This window comes from Galeopterus variegatus, unplaced genomic scaffold (assembly GCF_000696425.1).
Source record: "Galeopterus variegatus unplaced genomic scaffold, G_variegatus-3.0.2 Scaffold653, whole genome shotgun sequence".
NCBI classification, from domain to species: domain Eukaryota; kingdom Metazoa; phylum Chordata; class Mammalia; order Dermoptera; family Cynocephalidae; genus Galeopterus; species Galeopterus variegatus.
Window position 1 is genome coordinate 67,942 of NW_007726764.1, and position 19,125 is coordinate 87,066.

Genomic DNA, 19,125 nt, shown 5'->3' on the forward strand with positions numbered 1-19,125 from the left:
AAGATGGGGCGATCATCAGAGAGTGTAAGGACCCTGAAGGGGAAGAATGGGTCTACTTATCTCTCCTTGGAGAGTCTGCAAAAAGGGCCTATGTCCAAAGACTCCAGGCCAAACCTGCTGTGGGGTGAAATAGAAGAGAAGTGAGGAGTTATGTGTTAAAGCTGGGCTCGTTCAGGGCCGGCCCGGTGGCGCACTGGATAGTGCGCCGCTTGGGAGCACAGTGGTGCTCCCGCCGAGGGTTCGGATCCCACATACAGACCGGCGCTCACTGGCTGAGCAAGGTGCGGGTGCAACACGGAGGGTTGCGATCCCGTTGCCGGTCCTGGTCCGGTTCGGGCGCGACACTGAGGGTTGCGATCCATTGCTGCTCACGACAAAAGACAAAAAAAAAAAAGCTGGGCTCCATCAGACTCACCTGTTATAGTACAGAGTTTTGCAAACGCCTGCGAACCAAGGTAAAATAGATCTTGCCCTGGAAGTAGCAGCTGAGTGTGTGACCCTTTGAGCTCCTCCTCCAGGTGGAGAGGCAGGGACCACTTCATCCCCTGGGTGCTGGAAACAGCAGTGGCCCATCCGGGGACCCTTTCCTGAGCATTTTTGCCATGCTGTGACCCCACTGATTGCAGACCACAGCCAGCCCGCTCCGTGGACGCTTTGAGCCCACAGGCCTCGCAGTGTCTGCACGGTCCTGGGCAGAGGCTACCGCGGATCTTGCTCTAACCTGTTTCCTCCTCCCGCCAGGAATCCGAGGGCATCTCCTGCCATTACTGGTCGCTGTTTGACGGTCACGCAGGGTCCGGGGCCGCGGTGGTGGCATCGCGCCTGCTGCAGCACCACATCACGGAGCAGCTGCAGGACATCGTGGACATCCTGAAGAACTCTGCCGTCCTGCCCCCGACCTGCCTGGGGGAGGAGCCCGAGAACACGCCCGCCAACAGCCGGACTCTGACCCGGGCGGCCTCGCTGCGCGGGGGCGTGGGGGCCCCCGGCTCCCCCAGCACCCCACCCACGCGCTTCTTCACCGAGAAGAAGATTCCGCACGAGTGCCTGGTCATCGGGGCTCTCGAAAGCGCGTTCAAGGAAATGGTGGGTATCACTGGAGTGTCCCCGGCGGCACTTAAGCCGAATCCTTCCTTCTGGGACGGTTCCCTGCAGGTGTGTGGTCTCACTGCCTGGGTCCGCCTGACCCGTCCCTTTATAGCAGAGCTTCCATTCTCCAAAGAAGCTGGCAGCAAGCGAGAGTTCCCAGCCTTGGCTGCTGGCAAAACTTAAAAGGCGAAAGAGAGGAGGAGTGCATGAGGCCACAGGCTTACTAAGTATGGGCCTTATCGCTTCTGTTTCAGCAGACTCTGCTGATGGCAGCTGGTCCAATCCACTTAATTGAAAAGTGAGCGTGCCTACCGTCTGCTTTACATACGTGCATGAAGTCTAGGTATTTGGGGAAACAGGGCGTTTAGTCAAGTGCTCACAAGTACCCTGCCTGTGCAAATCTGAGACCAGCTGTTCTGCCACGATTGGTAATGGGGTTCACACTGCTGAAAATGTGGCCGCTGGGGGATAACAGACCCAAGGCTCAGTATCCAAGAATCATCAGTTTTACCTGGGCCCATGGCTTTGTTTGTACAGTTAAATTTGAATGGGTCTGATGAGGGAATTCAACATCCTGCCCCGTCAGCCTCACTCCTGAGAGTGTACACAGGGACAGTGCACAGCAGCCCTCAGCGTGTGGCTAGCCGTGCCCCTGACCCTTGAGAACGCACAAATCCTCTGCCGTGATCTGTATGACTCTCTTTCCTCTCCCAGCTCACTTTTTACTGAGACAATTATTTGGGTTCCGAAGACTTTCTTTCCTGCATGCTAGCCTGCATACGAGATATTTAAGGATGTTTAAAAGAAGTTAAGATGAGTGGGTGGTAGTGTCCTTAAAGCCTGGAGCTTAAACAGGGATGACAAGCTACTCAGTGAAGACAGGCATCTAGCAGCATCTCAGCAGAACTGTGTATACTCACTGCACATTCCAGGATCAGACGATGTCAGGTCGTGTGCTCATGAGAGGGAAAAGTAAATAGTAGTGATGAACGTTGTCATCTAATTTGTTTATAAGGCAAAATTAGTTTGTATATTTACACCTCAAATTTGCACCCTCTCCTTTCTTCGACTTATCTCTTCTTTGGTCCTAGCTTTTCTCTCCTTGTCACACAGATAATATTTACCTTTTGATTAGCAAGTGATTTAAAATGCACCTCTAGCTCAGGACTGTCTGGTAGCTGGCATCCCTGCGATCCCAATGAAAACACCAGGAAGCTGGGAAAGATAATTTAGGAAAAAAGAAATCAAGAAAGGAAAATTGACTCCCACTCAGGCTTGGTCTAAAATCTCATTCCTTGGCTCTCATAGAAGCTCTGATGTGAATGTGTTTCTAGACACTGAAGTTCAGAATGTTAAGTATTTAACTGAGGCAAAAATTTGGCAGTGGGCTCTCCCCGTAATGGGGGGGAAATAAGTCAGTTTATGTGGTAGAAGTGAAAAACAAAGAAGACTGGGATTTTCATTTCCTTCCATAATTGCTAGTGCCACAGGACATCTTTTACTTGGAATTGCTGTATTCTCAATTTTATCCACTAGGGGCCAATGTCACATTGATTCAGGCCTCTACAATGGTCTCAGGCTATTCCCACCAGTTAATGGCTCAGAGTTGCTAGTAACAACTCCTTGAAATAAGAGGTTCATTGAGAAAAATACTTAGTAAAGAGCCTCATTCTTGTCTTTCAAATTTTTTCAGCTTTTAATTCGCAAGTCCATTACCTAAAATTTTTATTGAAAATTTAGTTGCCAGCAAAAAAAAACAAAAACAAAACCCTTCACTTCCACATGTAATTTGTTCAATGAATAAATATTTGTCAAGAGCCGACTATATGGCAGGCCTGAATGGGAAAAGAACAGTGAACAAATTAGGCAAAGGTGGTATTAAACAAGTAAAATATAAATGGGAAGAGCCTTAAGAGGGGAGATGCAGGGTGAAGTGGGAGTCTGCTAAGAGGTGAAGGGAAGGGTTCCCTGGGAAAGCAATGCTTGTGTGTTGGGGGGGGAGTAAAGCAGTGAAGACAAGGGGGCTAGGAGAGTGCTCTGGGCTGAGGAAACCATCCGCGTGAAGAACCAAGTTAGAAAACCCAGGTGGGCCAAAGGCAACAGCTGACGTCCACCCGTGGTTAGAAGATGGAGTGCAAGGATAGGAATGATCACAAGGGGGCTAGGAGAGTGCTCTGGGCTGAGGAAACCATCCGCGTGAAGAACCAAGTTAGAGAGAAAACCCAGGTGGGCCAAAGGCAACAGCTGACGTCCACCCGTGGTTAGAAGATGGAGTGCAAGGATAGGAATGATCCAAGGTGCATTGGAGAGGCGGTCTGGACCCACCTGTGGAGGACCTGGTGTGTCACGTCATCAACTTTTTGCCATAAAGCGGGTCTCCATGTTTGTCCTCCTCTAATCCACCCCTCCCCCAGCTTCCTCTTCACGGTTTTTTCCCCACATTGTCTGTCTAGCCCCCAACATGCCTGTGGCCTGCCTGAACTGTGCCCCATGTGGTTGTCTTTATTGAGTGAGACCATTTATCAGTTGTTTGGTTCTCATGGTACTTGGTAGGGCGGCCATACCTCCTGCTTTGCTGGGGACTTAGCCAGTGGACACCTGTCTTGGGGTAATTATTAATATTGTCTCCTTTCACTCTCAAAAGTGTCCCTGGTTGACACTTGATCAGAAAGAGGTGATCTTGTTTTTCTCTATGTTTCATCAGGGACTTCAGAAAAATATTGACATCAGTTTCACAGAAACAATGCCCAACATAACAATTAAATTGCTTAGGGTGAGCTCCAGAACCTGCAACACAGAAGTCATACCACGTACTCTCAAAATGATCGCTCAGAAGACCATTGCCAACTCACACAGAATACTTTTTCTTTCCTCCCTCTCTCAAAATTAGGTTTCTGAGAGTCATTGTCTCAAGGTAACCCTTTGGTTTTTTGAAATGCCTGACGTGTAACTGATTTCCTTATCTCGTTAACCTGATCTGTTGGGCTCCACTCCAACCCTTTCAGAGAGGGTCAGCTTTGGAATTTCGAGGCCATTCCTAAACATTTTTTCACAATAGCTAGCTACTTTCTAGCTTTCCTGTTTCTAGGTATTCTTTAGGTATTGCAGGGTTTGTGCTATTCTGATCTCCTATGATAGGAAAATTCAGTATTAAATAAGATTGTCACACAGCATTTCAGCTTTGAGGCACTCTTGCTTTCTCTCCCACTTTTAATCCCTAAAAGTAAAGTTCCTCTAGCCTGGTGCCTAAGCCTCTAATTTGCCTCACTGATGACATTTTTGCAGCCATTCCTCCTGAGATTCAGAATGTCACTTACAATATCTTTGAAGCTTCTCCTTCACTGAGGCTTTGCTGTATTTATAGTAGTACAGCCATGTGGAATCAGAGTTCTTTGGACCATCTCTTTGTCTCTCTGTCTTGTTCTTCTCAATCACAAGTATTATTGAGCTTACATTTTATAATCAGCAATTTTCCAGAGACCACAGAGGATAGAAGTAAAAGATCTTATATCTGGGCCCATTTGCAGTTACACTTCATGTAAATATAGAAATATGCAATATCTCATTTATTTTGATGTTGTAAATAACATTAAAGGAGGTAGTGGAATGTCGATATCTACCCGAAAGGGAGAATGTGTTCAAAATGTTCAGAAACACCAACCCAGAATAAATAGTATCTATTTCTGGGAAAAAGTAGGTACTGCTCACAAAATATAGAGGGAAAAAATGCTTCCCACAGGGAAGGTGGTAACAGTTTCATCAAATACTATAAGCTTGTGTGTGAGCACTGCTCTCTGTTTTGATCCTTGGGTTTCCTGCCTCGGCGTGAGGCTTGTGGTGAAGGTGACCACTGGCGTTTAATACTGTACATGTTGTCAGAGGCAGAGTTACCTTATGACCCCCTTATTGTGTCTCATCTTGAATCTTCCTTCACAGTGAGAAGGCTATGTAGCCAGTCCCTCCTGTGTCCACTGTGGAAAACGAACCATGGCTTCCTAAAGGACCAGAACCTCAGGGACTGACTTCAGTTCCACTTCCCAACAATGCTTTATAACAGTGCCTGGCCTAACAGCTAAGAGTTGTCACCTGTTACGTTTAGGTAGCTGCCTGGCCCAGGTCGATAGATGTGAATAAGAGAAATGTCTTCTAAGTCCTGATTTCACATCTCCTCCCTACTTCCTACCCTTCACCACCTCCAAAAAAATAATTGAGTAGTCAACATTTCACACTCATGGAGGAAGTCAATTTCTTTGTTAGGACAGGTACAGGAGGACTTTGCCCTCCCTAGGAATCGAAACCAAGTCAGCAGTGATTAGCCTGTCACCTACAGGATTTAAGTTCTGGATGTAGCCAGGAGGATCTCAAAAGTCTGTCCTATTTCCTTTTCAGTATGAGTATAGATTCCCCACCACAATGAAAAATGTCGTAGAAGTTGAATTATTAGGAAGGGAGAAAAATGGCAGTGTTTTAACTTGAGAAACTACCATACATCTGATTACTGAGTGAGTGGTTGGAAATGCCAGGCAGCATGGCTTTGTCTGTAAAAACCATTATTCATAGTTTATAAATCCCAGTGTTTTCTAAATTAGCATATTAATGGTAAATTGGGAACCTGCTTGTCTGTCTTGATTTAAGCTAGAGTTTTTTTTGTCTTTGTTTTTGTTAGAACAGGAAGTTCCCCTAGGAAGGAATAAGCATGTGCTTCCACTAGCAGCCAGCAGGTGGCAATAATTAGGCAGTATTGGCTTTTTTCTTCCCCACTGCATGGCTGGCAGATGGCCTTGTTCTCAGAATAAACCAGGATCAGACCCGGATACTAAAACCATGCAGAATCTTATTATTTGTGACTGACACTATTAGCAGTGTGCCCAGAACCATATTTTAACCCAGCTAGGGGGAGCTGCCAGGTCCTATTGAGACTAACCAACATTCTCTCCCTTCTGCTGTCTGATACTGCTTTCCTTTTGCAACCTGAAATTGGTAGGAAACAAAGAATGACCCTGGAGTTGCATCATCTGCAGGAATTTGAAACCAAATTACAACCGTGCCGGACAGTGTAATTTTTTCTTGCAATTCTTTCCTGCTGAATTAGTCTGACTGCACACACGTTTCTTTTTTCCTTCTCTGCTCCCTCTCCTCCTTTTAACAAAAGTAGCAAAATAAAATCCCAGGTCTTAAAAGTTGGATCTATTCTTTAAGTTAGACGTGTGCCTAGCTTATGTGTAATATTTAAGCAGACACAACACAGGATTAACACAGTCCTGATAAGTAGAAAGTAGCCTTGAGAGGTCTTTAGGACCCTTGATTGAGCAGATAAATCAACTATCCTGTTAATCGAAACTTATGAGTCATTTAAGTGATCCTTTTAGACCATACTTGAAAGGCATGGTAGTATGTGCTTGTGTTTTGCTAGTAAGTTACTCTAGAGTTATGTCTTAGGGTTCGTTGACAGCTAAAATGGGGAAATATTCCAAATAAGTCATTATTTTGCACCAAGCAGTAGGCAGTTTCTCCCATGATTTTATTGATTTGTGAAAAAGTACTCAAAACTTGAAGGGTTTAAAAAAAATAATAGTTACATATTTTTATTTATATTTTACTTGGAGTGTAAAGAGCTTAAACTAATTGAAAGGTCGAGGATTTGAGGAAGAAGAGTAGTTAATTCAATGGTACATATATCTTTATTGACTTCATTTATCATGTTTGATCTGATAGTAAAAGAACTACCCAGATGGTCTTTTAATGTTCCTTTCAGTACTAAGATTTTGTGAAACATCTTTTAAAGAGGAGTAGGTGGTGTATGTAGGAAAAAATAAATGTGCTATTTTGGCTTCTAAGGAGGAGGGGAGGGAAGCAATTATTTTTAGAGTATGTTCTAGTTGAGCGCAGTTTTATGAGAAACAGAAGAGTGTGTTTTAATGTCAGTGAATCCTTCAGGGGAACGAAGTCTACAGATTTACATCTTTCAAATCCTTGTCACCATGATCGTAGAGAGCACACTTGTAAGTAAACTGTGTGTGTGTTTGCACATGTGTATTCCCACACAAATGGGGGGGGTAATGAAAATATACACATATTAGCAAAGTCTAAAAAGTAGTTAGACTTTAGTCCAGTCTCTATGAGAAAATGGTGCCAAACTTAGCATTCCTTATTTGGCGGGGGAAGGGCTACAGAAGGAAGGTAGGTGAAATGCAGAAAAAGGTGAAAGGAAAAATGGAATCAACTAGAAAAAAAATATTGAATCACACTCTTAAGATCATAGCAAGGAATTAACAGTGAGCTAACTGGAATGATTCCCCCAAATTAAAGGCAAATAGGAACTCTGCTGTAGGGGAAACTCTTAACTGTTGAGCACTTTACCTTGATTTTTTTCCCCTAAGTATTAAATAATTTTGTAACCAGATTTCCTTGTGATATAAACCATGACAAATAGTGCACCTGCCTACGATGCAGAATAAACTTGTTGATGTGAGTCCCAGAGAAATTCTTTGCCAGGAACCGCTCTTTTACATGAACTTTGTGGATGGCACCAGTGATCTAATTAAGTCTGTCAAACACCATTCACGTGTCAGTCCGTAAACAGCATGCAAGCAGTTGGGTGCCCAAAGAACTTTTAATAAAACGTGTCTTTCATTCAGTTATTAGGTATTGATTCTGGTTGTGAAAGGATAGTTTCTATAGCTACAGCAGTTCCTTCCAATGTATTAAAAACAGTAGTATTGAGTGTGGACTTTATATACCAATTTATATAGTTAATGAAATATGTACCTACCATAGTATGAACTCTACTTGAGTTGTTTAAATGCAAAAAAATAATAACAAATTCACCCACAAACTTCATTATAGACAGGGTTGATAGTTCTGTTTTTATGCATTTATTTGGAGGTTAAACAAACAAATTTTCTGACTTCTTGATGTTTTCTGTCTCCTCTCTTTCACTTCCTTGAGATCGTCCTGGCACCTGACCCTGACGTTCCCGCCCCCTCCCTCCCCACGCCCTCCAGCCTCCAGCCACTCTTGTGCAGGTTCTGACAAGCATTTGCTCATTCTCATCAATTGACTGCATTTTAACTGTAGTGTGGGTTCCTGCTTTATTATCTCAGTGAGCATTTGCATCGTAAGCTTTTTATTTGTGACTTGTGGAATCCATTTCTCATATTAAGGCAGAAGTAAGGTGACAGGGAGAGAATCTAGAAACCCAGACATTTTAAAATAAATTTCTTCATTTGTCCATCTAACAGACATTTATTAAGCTGCCATTTACCTGGCCTGGGTTGGGTGTTGACGGTCTAATGCGAGAAGAGAAGGTCACTGCTCTCTGTCATAGACCTTCCAGGTGCTGGAAGGATCTGGATGGCTAGTACAGCCCCTCACACATGCCATCGAATTTAATCCTCATGACAGTCTTTTAAGAAAGCTAATTTATACAGAGTTTCAGGAGATGTAAAAATTCATTATAGTCCTCTGAAGGCAGTGCTCATGCCTGACCCTTCTGCAGCTTTAGATGCCACTTTCCTCTCCGTTACTGAAGTTTTTCCCACTTTGACACTACCTCCTCTCACACACTTACATGCTTGCCCCTCTGTCTGGCTCCTCAGCCCCTCTGCCCCTTACCCAGTTCACTCCCACGATGCTGGTTTCTCCTAGGTCCCGTCCTTGTATTTTCACCTGTATGCTATCTCTAGTCTGTATCCTCAGCTCGGGCTCTTCTGCTTCCAGTTTCCCATTGGTGATTTGTCTGTCTTTGTTTTACCATCCCTGGCCCCTGGAGCAGAGCAGTTGCTGGTAAATGTTGGATTATTGGATTCTCTCCCCCTTTTCCATGAGGAGGCTGGCTGAAGCAGCTGAATCCTAATTCTTTGGGTTTCTAAGGATCACAAAAGTGTCCTGGCCCTCGTTCTGCCAATGGCATTGTCAAAATCAGCCAGGGCACCATTTCTTCCTCTTCCCGAAATTTTTACCCACTCTTCATTCTCCTTCCCTCTGCCCCAACAGTAGTAGATTTCTACTGGAATTTTTGCCACTATTATAGCTTGACATTCAGTGTATTTTCCTAACACAACTAGCATTTTTCTGAGATCACAGAACCCTTGCTTCTGTTGCTAACACAAAATTTCACAAAGGCATCTGTCAATAGAAGCATTGATCTGTTTTTAATTTCGTGGGGAGGCCTCATTAGGCGGCTGCTAACAATACAAGCTTTGGAGGAGGGAACCAGGTTGGAACCCAAACGCTAGCCAGGTAAATATGGGCAGGCTACCCTACTTCTCTACATCTGAACAATGAGGTTAACAGTGATGGTTGTGAGGATAAAATGAGATTCTGTATGTGAAGTGCTTAGCACACTTCCCGACGTAGGGAAAGTACTTAGTGAATGTTGTCTGTTAGTGTGAATGTGTCACCATTGTGAATTGGTAGCCATGAGGAGAGAAGTCAGATCAGAGTTCAGAAGCATATATCTTTTGTGTGTAAGTCATGGATTGACTCCTGCCTGTGTTGAATAGAAAACACCTTTCTTATCTAACTATAAAAGAGACTATTTGGGACTTTGGGTTAAACATTGATCAGGTCAAAGTAGTATTTGGCGTTCTCAGCCTCCCGATCCTGTGTTCCGCATGCAGCTCAGGCAGTCTGTAATCTGTGATATTTATTGGATATGATTCACATTTTCTTTTCATTTTTGTCTGATTGTATCTGTTTGCTATCCTTTGTTTCCTGTCTCTGGTCCGCAGATGGTCGAGTAAAACGTGCCAGTTTTATGCCATTGTCCTCTCCAGAAATGCACATTAGGTGGTAGAAAAACAAGTACTAAACATTTTCTTGTCCCTTCTTGAAGCACATTCATACTCTTAGGACTGTGGCATGGGAGTGAGGGTTAGAAAGCCTTTGATACATGTTGTTCCTGCACAGTCCAGCACTAACTTTGTTTTCTTCTCCAGGACCTACAGATAGAACGAGAGAGGAGTTCATATAATATATCTGGTGGCTGCACGGCCCTCATTGTGGTTTGCCTTTTGGGGAAGTTGTATGTGGCCAATGCTGGGGATAGCAGGTAAGCAAATTAGCTGTCTGGTTCTTCCTGGTTTCTAATCATACAAATTATTAATTATCTTCTAATTTTTATATTTCCTTAAAAAATTAGATGATTAGAAATAAAATAACTCTGCTAGGATTAGGTGTTGACAAAGATAAGTCTTCTACATCACAATGAAAATTCATTTAAGAAGAACAGTCAGGTTGGAATTAAAAGCTAAAGGCAGTTTTCTACTTGTCTGTAGCCGCAGTTCATGGATATGCCTGAGATTAGTCTAAACCAGTAGTATTCAAATGTCTTTTGGCTTCAGAACCTGTTTTTCAATGTAACCGTAGCAGAGGCATAATATGTGAGATTGACCGTGGGGGACGAAAGAGATTTGAATGAGGCAGGTATCTGGAGGGGCACTTGGGAGGACTCCCCAGCTGATTCCACTTCCACTCGGTGACTTTGCACTGTCCCCTTCCAGAAACCCAGAAGTTTCTGCTTTTATGCACAAGCCCTTAGAGGCTGTAGTCCCCTCTTTTCTGAGTTCAGCTAAAGGGAATTTTGGCCAAGAGATCATAGTTAACCCTACTATATCCAGCATTGCCAGAGAATAAGATAAACTTGTGTTTTAATTTTATTTTCAGTAACTGATGCTTCTTCACTTTTGGTATGAGGAATTTTTAAGTTGCAGACTTTATGAAAAGTATTGTAATATGTATTATACACTTTATCTCTTTAGTAACAAAATCTGCTGGCTATATAGCAGGACCTTTTCCTAAAGATTGGCTGTTTATTCTGAAAGTAACAAAAGTACTGGGCTGGAAAGGCGGCTTCCTCAGAGGCTGAGCAGTTTCCCCCCCAGGGCTGCGGTCTTAGGATTTGCTCATTCCTCTGCTGCATCCTCCAGGTCACGTGCCTCTGCTCAGCCCTCCTGCTTGCCCTGGCCCTCCTTGAGGTCCAGGCCCCCCCTCCCTTCCCTGTCCCCTGCTAGCTTGCTGCTGCTGCTGTCTCTCTAGCCTGGAAGACCAATTCCCTCGAGGCAATCAGGAAAGTCACCTTAATTTTACTGCTCTTTACAAGGCCAAAGACTTAGTCCGCTCCTCCTCATAAAGCATTCTTTCCTGGTCTTTCCCACGGAAGATCCCAGAGAGCAAAGGAGAGTGAATTGCCAAGGCAGCAGTTCATGGGTTTGAAGATTGATGTTTTTTGAAGGTCCATTTATTTTGAAAGTATATGTGGATTTTCCATTTTACTCCGTAAGATGTCTCAGGTTTCACAGTAAAATTTTACCGAGTAATGGAAGTATGTGTAAGATGCTGTGTTTATCCCCTGGTGTCTGTTCACCGTGTCAAGTCAGGGTTCTGGCAGGAGGCAGACTCCAGCTCACATGGGTCAACTGTGAAAGGAGGAGTAAAAGGGAAGTGGCCAGGGGTCTCGAGGCCCCAGGAAGGAGTTGACCCCCCAGGCCTGCAGGGACCAGGGGAGGAAATGCTGTAGCAGAGCCCCGGGGAGGAAAATTTTACCGAGTAATGGAAGTATGTGTAAGATGCTGTGTTTATCCCCTGGTGTCTGTTCCCCGTGTCAAGTCAGGGTTCTGGCAGGAGGCAGACTCCAGCTCACATGGGTCTGGAAAGGAGGAGTAAAAGGGAAGTGGCCAGGGGTCTCGAGGCCCCAGGAAGGAGTTGACCCCCCTAGGCCTGCAGGGACCAGGGGAGGAAATGCTGTAGCAGAGCCCCGGGGAGGGGGAGCCACTGTGAGGGGCCACTGGGCAGGGGCTGCAGGAGGGAATGGGAGGAAATACTCCCACTTCTCTCTCTTCCCTCGCTTCTGTCTTGTCTTTGTCTGATTGGCTCAGCCAGGTGGAAGCCAGTGGACAAATAGCCCAGGGAATGCCACTCGTAGAGGTCAGCTCACCAGGGCGTAGACACAGGCCAAGACTGTGTCTCCAGGACCAGGGCACGTGGAAAATAACCAGCATGTCTGTCATTCCTTCTTTCCTTCCCTGCCCCAGGATTTGAGCAACTCCAGCATAGGGGTCCTGAGTTTCAGGGGCTTTTAAAACACACACCGAGGGGCCAGACACTGGCCTCTTATTCAGTCCTGGATCTTGAGCGTGTTGAGAGACAGACAAGCAGCTAAGGCGGCTCTTCTCTGTTTCAACTGGATGATTTGGCTGTTGTGCTCACCTTTTGCCTTTATGTCTAGTTCCGTGTCCTTTAAAATGAGTTTGCTCTTCTAGCCCATCTAGTGACTAAGGCAGTGACCTCAGGCCGTGCTCCCTGCCCCTCACTCCCAGGGGAAGCACCTTTCACTGGATGTCCTCAGACTCAGAAGTAACCCGACTTCTGTGCGCAGGATATTTTTATGTTAGGTTATCCTTTTTCTAGTCTTAACCACTCCTCAACACCTTTTCCTCATTTTTAAGCATAGTTTTCTTCAAAACTCCAAGCTCCTTAACAGAGCCCCTACCTAGCCAGGGCTCCTAATCCTCCATCCCAGAAGATCTGGTCCCCTTGTCTAGGGACCTGCCAGTCCCAGGTGCTCATTTTCTGGGCTCTTTTCCTTTTCTTTTTCCTTTAGTGTCAATTTCCAGAGCAGACCTCGATTTCCTTATCTATAAAGCTGGTGGTATTGGACTAGATAATCTCTAAAATTTTTGGTATTCTAATGATTATCCTGTGAGGAGCAACACTTTTGGAAAGTGTGAAGTGGTGCTATAAAGGTTGATCTTTTGGTTATTGTATATTTCTTAGAGTCAGTTTTTGAAATTTTAATAGAACTGAGGTTCTTGTGTTTGTAAGTGTCTATAGTAAGTATGATTTTTGCATGTTATTCCCAATAATTTGAAAATCCTACCAGGTACTTTTATCCTTAATAAAGCTCTAAAGCACCAAAAAAACCCCAGTTTATCCTATGATAGAACCATACTTCTAAAATCAAATAAGCTTAATTACTTTTATTGTATTTTGGCTGCAGTATCCAGGTATGAATCTTGGGGTTTATAGCTGCTTGGTTGGGTTTGCTATTCACATATGGATCATACAGTTCATACAGAAACCTAAGAACAATATGAGTTGGTATTTATATGTGCTATCCAAAGGATCACTTATAGGACTCATTAGGGTGTTATTTGCAGCTTTTTTATAAACAGTAGACACTTGATATCACTTTATGTAGGATCACTGTCTAGTTTATTTATTAATAATGTATTTGAGTTTATAAAAATATTCAGTTTTTCCCAAGAAACAACAGAGTGAACTTTGGTCCTACTTGTGTATGCAGGTCCATTATCACTTATGAATAAGCAATCAGGAATCCCAGGGCTGAGTTTAAACAAATGATTAGAGCCAACAGAAGATTCTAGCCACAGAGCCCTGATTAATTAAGTGCTAATTTTTCTTTCTAGATATTAGTTGCCATATGTTTGCTTTAAATATTGAGTTTTGATAGTGAAAGTAAATCTTTGTTGTCCATTCACTACCCCATAATTATTCACACTGAGGAAGAGAAGCAGTGCTAATTTTTCTTTCTAGATATTAGTTGCCATATGTTTGCTTTAAATATTGAGTTTTGAGAGTGAAAGTAAATCTTTGTTGTCCATTCACTACCCCATAATTATTCACACTGAGGAAGAGAAGCTTGCCCTGGTTTGATGTGGAAGCTGCTGGTGGTCAAGAACTACTTTCTAACCCACTTGGCTATGTATCATCGAGTTTACCATCAGGCATATGCATGCTCGTGGGCTGTATTTCAGGAAAAACTGCTTGATGCTGTTTGTGGCTTTTGAAATTTTACTGTAACTGAGGTTCCTGTTTTTGAGTCGAAGACCTCTCTGTGTAAGATGATCCATCCACAGTGATGCAGGTGACTGGTCCATGTGGTCTTGTCCACAGCCTGGCACAGACCTGCCTTTCCCTACTCAGCCAAGCAAACCAGCCGTAGAGGCACACACAGTAACTGCTAGATGCATGCCAGATGCTTTGTTTTTCCCAGGCAAAGGCAGCCAACTCAACACCTAGGGGATCATAAGGGACTAGGCAAGACGCAGATGGTGGGCGGATTTTCTCTTCAAGCAAAACTGAACCGGTAGCTTGCAAATGTCATGCAAAGAATATGCAAACTATCATCCATTGTGTTTGAGTCATCAGCTCCTTAGGGCTCTTAGTGATTCTGCAGTTTGGGAGGGTGCTTTGACTCCATTTTAGAAGATAATTTCTTTCTTTCTTTTTTTTTTTTTTTAGAGAATTACGGCACTGAGGAAGCAAAGTTATTACCACTTATTTCAAACAATGTCTAAAGGTTTGGCAACTGAGACTAAGTGAACTCATTCAGATTAAAGAAAGCCATTTAAGATTTATTAAATTCTTAATTCCAGTCTTGCCAGACCCTATAGTAACAGCAGCAATAAGACAGCGAATAAGTGCTATGCATGTATTAAATACTGCAACAGAGTATCAGTAATATAGTGAGTAGTTTACCAAAAAATGAACTGAGGCAAGGCAAGATGAAGCAATTTGCCCAACGTCTCACAGCTACTGAGAAGTGGGACTGCCATCTAGCCCAGAACCAGAGTCAAAGCACCATGTCCTCAATCTCTGCACTGTACCCTGGGATTTCCCATCCATGCCGAGACTCTTGAGGCTTTTTTGTTTTTCTCATTTTAACATCTCTAATCAAGAACTTCTAATTCACATTTTCTCCTTCCTATTTGCATATAAAATTATGGCACGCCTTATAATCAATGGCATCTTAGATTTCACCTAAAATGGATTATGGGGTATAGGTGCGTGCATGGCTGCATTTAGAGGCTATTTTAAATGCATTGCATAGTCAAGTAAGTAAGCTTTGGGTGGTCCAGCTCTTTCATTGTAATACAGAAAAAGATATTTTTTTCAAAATGAGGGCTGCTGTCTCCTTCCAGGAGTCCCAAAGTTCTGAGGCCATTTTAAATTTTGTGTTTTCATTTTTTATGATAATCTATTGAAAATTCAAACATTTTCTGGATCTTCTGGATGACTGTTCTGTGAATGATTACTGCCATGAACTCAGACCTCCATTGTGCTGTGTTTATAATCAAGTGTTTCACAGACTTTTTCAAAATGAGCCCACAGACTCCTGGGTATAGAGGGTCTTCTTCACATGCTGGGGGGTCCTCCCAGGAAAAGGTGGGGAAGGTTGAATGTATTGATTAATTAGCTCTGTATAACAGTAGCGAACAAGCCTTCCATGGATTGTCCTAAAATGAAGCCAGTAAGTCCAGCCAGAATGGTTTCTTTCATTTCTCTTTTTCACTCATTTTTAGTCTTTCAGAATTATGCCATTTAATGCTTTCTGTGTTAGTTCAGAGGTGAAGCCTTTTGGCAAATCTAAATTTTGATGATAGGAGTTAGGTGTTAAACAAGACTTTTTTCTAACTTCAAAACCATATACACATCTGTGGTGTCTTCTCTCTCAGGTTTCTCCCCTTTATTGGGGGTACGATAATAAAACAGATGTAACTGCCTCCAACCTAAAGGAATGTAAAGAACTTTTTATGTTCATGGATTTCACCAAGGGCCAGTGCAGAACCCTCCTGAAGCTCCTTGTTGCTAATAAGGGGTTCATCTTTTCCCACCTGCCAGTGGGCTGCTGCTTTCACAGTAGCCTTCCTCTAAGTTCAGAAATTTGATTTTCTTCCATTGACCACGTTAAATTCACTACCCCTTGCACTTTCTTTGACACATATCTGAAAAATAGCATAAAGAGAAACCAAAATTAACCACTATGAAAGTTGAATTGTTGTTTCCACCTTTTTCCTGCACAGCCCCCCATCATTTTAGTATATATTTTACATAATTCCTTAGCTGTACCCATAACCTGTAGAAGAGATTAGCAGAAAGAAAATAATGTTATTGAATGATCATAATTACTTATACATGCAGAGACAGAGAGACCACGTGAGGGCTCAAACAACTCTACTTTCCCCATCAAACCACTTGCTGTCTACACAGAGGTCACCTAGGAGGCCCTTCTGTCTGGACTTCTTCCCTGTCTCCTTCTGTCAGGTATTTTCCAGCCTCTCCCTGACAACCCATGCTCTAAATCAGTTGACCTCAAAGTGTGGTCCCAAACCAGCAGCAGCATTACTTGGGAACTTGTTAAAGAGCAGATTCTGTGGCTATATCCCAGACCTGCTGAATCAGAAACTCAAGGGGTGAGGCCCAGTCAACTGTGTTGTAGTAAGTAATTACTAAACTGTGTTTAGTAATCACCTTCAGGTGATTCTGATCACATTCAAGTTTAAGAATCACTGCTCTAAAGTCTACCGCTCGGCATCTGCGAGAGCCAGGAAAGAGCCAGGATCTTCTCAGGGTTTAAAAATGATGGCTGTTCCTGGTCTGAGGGCTGAGCGATCATCCTCTGCAGCAGCACTACTGGGCATTCTCAGCAGTCCGTGCTGCAGCCAAACCCCAGGTACAGGGCTGGCATCTGTAGCCCATGTTTCTTTTTCCGCTCTATGGCACTGCAGCTTGAGGAGTAGGGGCTTGCTTACATCTCTGTCAGGTGGCTGCAGATTCCTTTTTGCCAGCCTGATATGCTCTAATGTGTGCCCTATTCCTCTGAAAAGTGGGAGTTAGGGAGAGAATTTCTTGCAAGATCCAGCTCCTTATTTCAACCTCTACTTATTGCTGGGTACTTCTGAAGCTCTCATTCCTCCCTATGCTGGGTCATTATTCCCTTATCTGGGATGGGTCAGATATGCCCCCATGTGGACTTTTTTGGTCTCTTATTGTGGGTTCCTGGGAAATCGTGGCTGTGGCCCCAGTTCCCCCATGCCAACCAAGTTATGCTCTAACAATTTCCCTTTTCTCTTAGCCCACTGAGAGGCTGAACTGGGAAGTCTAATGGAGTTCTTCGAAATGGAATATTTGCACTCTGGAATGCTGGCAAGAGATTATCGTGGTCAAGACAATGACCTTTTCGGGCCGGCCCGGTGGCGCACTTGGTAGAGTGTGGCGCTTGGGAGCGTGGCGGCGCTCCCACTGAGGGTTCGGATCCCATATAGAGACCAGTCCGCTCACTGGCTGAGCGCGGTGCGGGTGCGACACCAAGGATTGCTATCCCGTTACTGGTCACGAAAAAAGAAAAAAAAAAAAAGGACAATGACCTTTTCTGTCCCTGGCCGCTGTGATAGGGTAGAATAGTGGATCAAGGTCAGGAGGGAACTGTCTAATGGGGAACCCCAAGGCTCTGTCTTTGGTCCCATTCCATCACATACCAAGATAAAGATTTCCAGGGCATAATCACCTAATATGCAGGTGATGTGAAACGAAGTAAGTTGATTTAGCAAGATTCAAAAAGACCTTTGGTGCCTGGGAAGGTGGGCTAAACCTAAACAGGGGAATCTTAACCACATTAAAAGTTAAGTGTAACACCTGTTGAAAAGTAAAACTAGGAAGTAGCAGGATGGGGAGACAGAGCTCATCAGTGGCTCACATTTTTAAAAAATTATATGAGTAGGTAGTGAATTCAGTCTGGTCAGTAGTGTGATGTAAACACCAGAACATAATGTAATCAGGCTGCAGTATTGGAGATACAATAAGAAAAATAATAGTTACTGTTTTTTACTGGGTTTGTCTCAAGTGCTATTTCTGGTTTCCAGGACTTCATGTGAATAACCTCATTAATCCTTACACTGCTTCTTTTGAAGAAGGACTATTGTTCATGTCATTTTTCCCATGAAGCCCCTCTCTAGGTGATGCAATTCAGCATGTGTGTGAATGAACAGGAACCTGCAAAAGAAAGACTGGAGGGGTGGAGAGATTTGAAACCACATTCGAAGGGATGAGGAAAGCTTAGAAGAACTAGAGTTTTCCGGCCACATGAAAGGATCACTTTCATTGATATAAAAGAGATTTTAGGTGTTTGCCAGGTGTGGGGGAGAGTAAGGTTTGCTGTCATGAGTCTGGGACAGAGGTAACAGCCATAGGAGGACAGGGCAGTGGTTCAGAGCAGAGACTCGACTCAGACAGCCTGGGTTGAATCCTGGCTCTGCCAGTTGCAGTTGTGTGTGACCTTGGGCCAATTGCATGTTTTCAGTAGCTCAGTTTTATCTACTATAAATGGAGATGATAATAGCACCCACTTCCCAAGTGAGGATTAGGTGAACAGATGCCTTGAAAACTGTTAGCACAGGGTCAGGGACGTGGTAACTACTCAACTGCCATCAGGAGAGCTGTCCAGAGATGTAACAGGCTGCTGAAGAAAGTAATGGTTTCTCTCCTAATGAGATATTTGTGCATTAACTGTGTTACCCCTAGCAAGAATGTTGTGCAGGTAATTTGATTTTTCAAAGTCCCCATTAAGCACTATGTTTCTGTGACTTTGAGGATCTTAAAAAAATGTTGTGACTTTTTTCATTTTTGCTTCTTTCTTGTAAGAGTTTAATGATGTTACAATTTGTGTAAGGAAGGGCACAAATGTCTCCTGCTATAAGACGGCACATCAGGTAGGCTGAGTGTGGAAACAAGACCCCACAGTTCACTGGCTTAGAGAAGCAGCGCTTCTGTCCCTTGCAGGCGCTCAAGGACTGGGCTAAAGGAGGCTCTGTCATTTTTAACACTTGGCTTCCAGGAGCTCTGGGGGCATCTCCATCTGTCAGATGGAAGCGGGCAGGAGCACAGAGGAGCTTTCGGGAAGGTTTTACGGGTCAGGCCTGGGAGAGGCACACATCATTTCAGCATACATTTCATTGTCTGGAACCCCAGTACCTGGCCATACTGAGAAGCAAGGAAGGCTGCTGGGAAAGGCAGTCTAAGTTGTGGACTCAGGTCCAAAGGAACTGATTTGGGTGAACAGTTAGTTTCGGCCACCAACGGGCATTGAGAAGGAAATTCATATTAGGATCAGTTAGTAATAATATCTTTATTCATTTTTGATACATTTTTTCCCATTGTTCTGATGAAACTGCAACTTGGATGTCACTATCTTTAAAAGCCCAAACACCAATTACCTCTTTTGTTACTTTAATTTTG

General features: G+C 43.7%; 1 protein-coding gene across 1 annotated transcript in view; it reads left to right on the plus strand.

The window, feature by feature from the left end:
* The window catches only part of PPM1H (protein phosphatase, Mg2+/Mn2+ dependent, 1H), a 158,942-nt gene that overhangs the window by 23,193 nt on the left and 116,624 nt on the right, over positions 1-19,125 (plus strand). Inside the window, exons 2-3 of the mRNA XM_008571003.1 lie at positions 742-1,086; positions 10,029-10,141. Coding sequence (XP_008569225.1) covers positions 742-1,086; positions 10,029-10,141 — 458 coding nt within the window. The remainder of the gene's footprint in view (positions 1-741; positions 1,087-10,028; positions 10,142-19,125) is intronic.